At 41.4% G+C, this 3,695-nt stretch overlaps 1 protein-coding gene across 1 annotated transcript; it reads left to right on the top strand.

Moving 5' to 3' along the window:
- The first annotated feature begins 1,202 nt into the window (after positions 1-1,202).
- LOC149817527 (uncharacterized) lies at positions 1,203-2,325 on the top strand. The gene is made up of 2 exons (XM_089985440.1): positions 1,203-1,324; positions 1,848-2,325. The coding sequence occupies exons 1-2, from the start codon at positions 1,203-1,205 to the stop codon at positions 2,323-2,325; spliced, it is 600 nt and encodes a 199-aa protein (XP_089841566.1).
- Positions 2,326-3,695: the final 1,370 nt, after the last annotated feature.

The following is a 3,695-nucleotide window of genomic DNA, read 5'->3' as shown; positions in this document are numbered from 1 at the left end:
CATGGTTTCTTTTATCCTCAGCAAAAATCTTATCTATGAGAGTAGGTAGTTGATCCTCTCGAAGTGCAAGATCCAAATTCATACACCTGAGAACAATCATAATGTTCTCTTTCCAGTTTTTGAAGTTTGTGTCATTCAAAATAGAGATTGAATTGATATTTGCAAATATTGTAGAAGTAGAAGCATTTACTGAATCAAGACTAAAACAAACATGCCACAATAAGCTAACAATAAATATACATATTCACATGCATTAACTTTAATTAACAAATTCAAACTATGGTGAATCTCATCACAAGATACCCAACACAATATTGACATTTAGTCTTTGGACAGAAATGTCAACTTGTAAGTAGTACTCTTATTACAGTAATCAGATATGGACAATTAATCATGTCAAACAACAAGCCTTTCTTTGGAATTACTCATTGTTCACATAGAAAACTTGATAATCATCCCATATTCATTACCAAATGTATATTTGAACTCGACCAAATAACAATCTTACTTTGGGCCGATCAGTATTCACATGAATTTTAAATATACATTCATCTTAATATTCCAAACAAGTCAATCTATACATGAGAGGTTACTTTGGTAACATGTTGTTTCAATCAACTCATTTTAGAAAATTAGACATTTATACCAAAGAAGAATACCAAAGTTTGAATTTTATATGTATTTGCATGCATATGTATGTATAAAAATATATAAATCCATAATCCAAATGGTTATATCCAAATTGGGTAAAAAATATCCAAAGTCAACCCACTAAAATGACTTAAAACAACTTTCACAAGTTCTCAAAATGGCAAACCTAATGGCTTGCATAAAAAAAACTTTTTGAATCCAAAACTCATGTCTTAAAGAGCCTAGGACTAAAGCCGATGGATCAGATCACACAAGACTCAATCCAAATTCGTATGAATATCTTAAAACAAGAGGAAGAGGGGGCAGGTGAGCCCAACGGGTCGGGTCAGGCCTGACCCGACCCAGGTCTCGCATACCTCGGTTACAAGGGGAAGGGCGGGAAGGCTCAGCGGGTCAGGTCAGATCAGACTCGACATAGGTTTGGTCACACATGACCTTGACAAAATGAGGGTCGAGCAGAGGCCAAACCTGGCCTCCCGTTGTCAGGTGCTAACCACTCGACGGTGGCTAGGGCGATCGATCGACCCCAACCAACCATCGTCGAACACCCAATGAGGGCTACCCGACAAGGGTCGTTCAACCCTCCCTATCATCGAGGATGCATTAGGGAGGGTCGTCTGGCCCTCCTCCTCTACCTCCTTACTGTGCAAGCACCCAATGGTGTCTACGTTCCGTAAGACAACGTCTATCAGTTAGTCAGATGCCTTCTATTGATCTTAACCACCACCGAAAGGAGAAGGGGGGCGTCGAGCCTTTTCTGCTTTCGGTGAGTAACTGGAAAGAGTCGTTCGACCCTCCTTGTCCTTCCACTACAAGAAACCTGTGGATTAGCGACGACCTAAATTCGTCGCTAATCCGTCGCTAAACAGTTTAGTGACGGATTAGCGTCAGATTAGCGACGGAAAACTTTCATCGCAATTTTTTCGACGCTAAGTAGTGCCAAAACTTATCCGCCGCTAATTCTGTCGCTAATTTGCAACGGATTAACGACAAATATGATCCATCGCGAGTCCTTCGCTATTTTAAATTAGCGATGGATCATATCCGTCGTTAAATTTAAAAATAAAAAATAAAAAAAATTTGCTCGTTGCCGGCGCATTTTCCAGCAAGAAGCAATTTTTTTTTGCACAACCGACGCGTTCCAGCGTCGGGACGCTCTTCCCCTAACAATCACGATGAACCGACGCTGCCTCCAGTTGCATCTTCCTCACCGTCTCCCTCCGCCTCTTCCCTTCACTCTACGGCTTCTTCATCCTCCTCCTCCATGTGACCACCATCGTTGCCACCACATTTGGCTGCGCGTCGGCCACCAGTGCTGCCTCGCACACGCGTTGGTACACCTCCCACATGGTGTCAACCGTGCTGATGGCCATATTCGAGGGGTCAGTGTCGGTGCTCATCTTCACGCGGACGGGAGACTTCCTGCAGTCCCTCAAGTCGTATGTCAGAGAAGACGACGCAGAGGTGATACTCAAGCTCGCGGGGGGTCTCTGCGTGCTCATATTTTGCTTGGAGTGGGTGGTGTTGTGCTTGGCATTCATAATGCGCTACAATGCCTATGTTGTTGAACCGGCGCGTTCCGGCGTCGACGACTCCAACAGGCTCCAGTGGCTCCCCAACAGCAGCCTCCTCTTCGTCGCCACTCTCTTCGACTCCGGCAAGCTCCAGGTTTAAATCGAACGGGAGGGAAAAACAAAGGGAGAAAAAATTTTGAACGGAGGGAGGGAAAATTTCGCGCCTCAGGTGGGACGAAAATTAGCGACGGAATTTTTCTGTCCCTAATCTGTCGCTAATTAGCGACGGATTAGGGACGAAAAATGTCCTCGCTAATTTCATCGTTAATTAGCATTTTTTGTAGTGTTTTGGCGACGAAAAAATGTTGTCGCTAATCCCTCGCTAATTAGCGATGGCTTTAGCGACGAAGATATTTCTGTCATTAATTTTGCAAATATTTCAAACGTTAGCGACAAATAGTTTTCGCTCGCTAATCCGTCGCAAATTGGCGATGAAAAAAATCCGTCACAAATTTCCGTCGCTAAGTAGCATTTTTCTTGTGGTGTTCTCTTTTTTGTGCAGGCACCCGATGGTGTCTGCGCACAGTCGGACGGTGTCTGGCAGGCTACTCGACGTTGTTAGGTTATCGGTCCCTCTGCCCTCCAAAAGCACTGATGACTCTCAACAGTGTTAAATTTTCTTTTTAATAGCCCCTAATGCCGATAATCATGGGTGGCCCAAATCTTATAAGATTTTGGTGACCAAAAGACAAGATAAAATTGAATCTTCATGTCGAACAAAAGGGTTCTTATGTAATAAGAAATCCCGAATATCTCAATGATTCAACAAGAGCAAGGGATCTGATACCAATTGTCAAAAAACTTAGAGAAATAATCCTTATTTATCCCTAATTTGTTCATGCTAAATCATTGAAAAAAATAAATAAAGCATAGTGCAGAAGCATACTCTAATCCATCGTTGCGCTAACAGATCTTTACGAGGTTTTTATCTTCCAAAACCTCTATTAGTGGTTTTTTCTTCTTCTCTAATCCAAATGAGAGAGGAACAATCTCTTTCTTGATGAGAGAGGGAAAAGAAACCACCACTATATATGGTTTTGAGGACTACAACTCATTTGTAACCGCCATATTGTCTTCTTTCTAATTCAACCAATCATACAATCAGGAATTGACATATTAGCGCACATTAGGTATCTACACATTATAATCATACTCTATGAGATATCATATGGCTCAACCGCATGTAATCACTTTAAATGGGCCCATACCTTAGATAATTTATAACGAGTGATTAATTACATATGTAGGCTCACACAAAATATCTATCTTATGTTGGATATCCTGCAATATGACAAATTTGCAACTACAAAAGATATATCTTAAAGGATCTAGATAATTCCAGCAAAATTTGAAAGCTCCATCTTCGATTGAATGGAGCAATTCAGCTTTTGATTTCCAATTTTCTGCTTTATGCAAATTCATGTGAAGCATTATAGGCCTGACTAAGAAGAGTGGCTAAGATGTGTTATA

This window comes from Nuphar pumila, chromosome 13 (assembly GCF_984573655.1).
Source record: "Nuphar pumila chromosome 13, dmNupPumi1.hap1.1, whole genome shotgun sequence".
Lineage (NCBI taxonomy): Eukaryota > Viridiplantae > Streptophyta > Magnoliopsida > Nymphaeales > Nymphaeaceae > Nuphar > Nuphar pumila.
The sequence above is the reverse complement of the archived record's forward strand: the minus strand, read 5'-3'. Positions and strand labels throughout refer to the sequence as shown.

Excerpts from the sequence above, each read along its gene's own strand:
- LOC149817527 (XM_089985440.1), top strand. The coding sequence starts at position 1,203 with ATGAGGGCTACCCGACAAGGGTCGTTCAACCCTCCCTATCATCGAGGA. Across the intron at positions 1,325-1,847 it reads CCCAATGGTGTCTACGTTCC|TTGCATCTTCCTCACCGTCT; the intron begins GTAAGACAACGT and ends CGCTGCCTCCAG.